The sequence below is a fragment of the Anastrepha ludens genome, chromosome 6 (genome assembly GCF_028408465.1).
Source record: "Anastrepha ludens isolate Willacy chromosome 6, idAnaLude1.1, whole genome shotgun sequence".
NCBI classification, from domain to species: domain Eukaryota; kingdom Metazoa; phylum Arthropoda; class Insecta; order Diptera; family Tephritidae; genus Anastrepha; species Anastrepha ludens.
This window is the reverse complement of record NC_071502.1, coordinates 64,383,082-64,385,026: the sequence shown is the minus strand read 5'-3', so window position 1 is coordinate 64,385,026 and position 1,945 is coordinate 64,383,082. Positions and strand designations below refer to the sequence as shown.

At 36.2% G+C, this 1,945-nt stretch overlaps 1 protein-coding gene across 1 annotated transcript; it reads right to left on the bottom strand.

Moving 5' to 3' along the window:
• Positions 1-590: 590 nt before the first annotated feature.
• LOC128867915 (uncharacterized) lies at positions 591-1,554 on the bottom strand. Its single transcript, XM_054109533.1, has 2 exons — positions 1,394-1,554; positions 591-1,314 (listed from the first exon to the last, which is right to left on the bottom strand). The coding sequence occupies exon 2, from the start codon at positions 1,283-1,285 to the stop codon at positions 785-787; it is 501 nt and encodes a 166-aa protein (XP_053965508.1). The 5' UTR covers positions 1,286-1,314; positions 1,394-1,554; the 3' UTR covers positions 591-784.
• Between the last annotated feature and the right edge of the window lie 391 nt (positions 1,555-1,945).

Below are 1,945 nucleotides of genomic sequence, written 5' to 3'. Positions count from 1 at the left end.
GGCTCTTTCTTTCCTTTTCTAAATCGCCACAATCTCACTGAATCTCAGTGGCTTGCACCGAACGTTTGTAGTTGTTCTCTTCAAAAAAAGGTATTAAGTAAATAACTATCATATCTGGTGAAATTAGGAAAACGCTACGTTTCTTTTGATTCTTTTCATTTATCTTTAGAGGTGACGCCGAAATTTTTTCGAGATTCTGTAAATTTTCGAGATTCTTTACATTTTCTATGCATTTTCCACTACAACTACGACGTTTGATTTATCTCTAGAGGTTTGAAAAATTCGAATAAAATGCAAACAAAATATAAATTATTATACACATGAAACATAATTACAACTAACTAGTTTCACTTTAGTTTTGGGAGATCTTTCAGTTTTAGCACTGATAATAAAAGCCGTAGGTAAATTAACAATGCATATTTCTACATTAACTTTCTACTAAAACACCAAATATATTCCCAACTTGCATGAATTAATAAAGCGCATTTCAGTGATTTGTTTACTTTGCGTACTATCATTTTCCCAGAGGGCGATCACATTCTTCCCCACTTCCAAAGTGCAACAATACATTAAAGAGTGTCAAATTTCAGTTGTCACTGAAAACATAACCTTGAATTATTGAATCATGTACTTTACTTTACATTATCTTTTTTTCTTTTGACATATTTTCAATTTTACATATTTAGAAGCCATTCAAGACTTACATTTTTTTGTTTGTTTAATTTTGTTTTTAAATTCATCCACTCCACAATTTACCATCACTGTCAGCCTGTTTTCACATTTTCTACTCGTCTGTGCTAAATGGTGGCGACTGTTTACATTTTCGGCGAAGTTCTAGCAAAGTCTTTTCGCGTGGGCGCATCCGCCTCTCTGGAAAATCACTGTTATACGTGGTGCGATTCCGTAATGCCTCTTCGCGCATCCGTTCACAATGCAAACTGCGAATTAGGCCAGTCTCCGTCGCATCATAATGTGGGCCCAACAAATCTTCAGTTTTCTCTATCAGCTTCCCACCGCCTTCGGCTTCGGCTCGTACTTTTGCTGGTCGTATATTATACACAACATCCGATGTGGTCGTCATGTTCTTCAGGTATAAATCAGAGTCCTTCGTTCTGAAATGGGTCTCATGGCTATTAAGTCTGTTGACGAAACTTCGTTTTTTACTTTCCTGTAAGTCCTGTTTCTCCGTTACTGGACGCTGATAAGTTGTGACATAAATGCTTTGCCCAGCAGAACATTTGGAATGCCCGTAAACACCTGGCACAATGGCCTTCTTGTCGACCATGCGATCACAACGCTCCTCAAACCAGTTTCCTACCAAAACATTTGGATTAAAAGTTTTCCGAGTTAGATGATCGAAAGCAAAAAATGCCATGGTGAAGGAACAAATCACTTTTAGCTGCGCATGAAGTTGAAATCAAAGATGGCAATTTTGTTATCCGTCCCCGATTTAATTTATGGTAAGCTGTAACTTTTTTTAGTTTCTTTAATTGGGTTTTGTACGTTTTCTATAAAATTATAAATGAAAAATTGGAGAAATTAAAAAAATGTAAATTCTTTTTATTTGCAAGTAACGTAAAATGAAAAAGGGCTTCGAAAAAATATATTATTTTTTAATTTGCAGCTGAGCGGAAGGAGCTTATTAACACAACACCAATAAAGTAGTCTAAAGAGTGACAGTGCATTTCTGTAGGCAATGTAGGAACAGCTACATACACCTCAAAATATTGCTTGCACTGCCAAATGAGATGCGTAGGGCTTCTATTTCATTTCATTTCATTTCATTTATTGCCCAAAATCATTTTAACATAGTTACTAGACGATTTTCTACGATTTTTGGTTTTATTGCTGTTTTTGGACGTCCTTGACGGGGCTCGCCTTCAAGTTCACTGTGGAACAAATTCAGGCTAGCAAAAATTAGGTCCATTCTGAGAGTGGCGGGTGA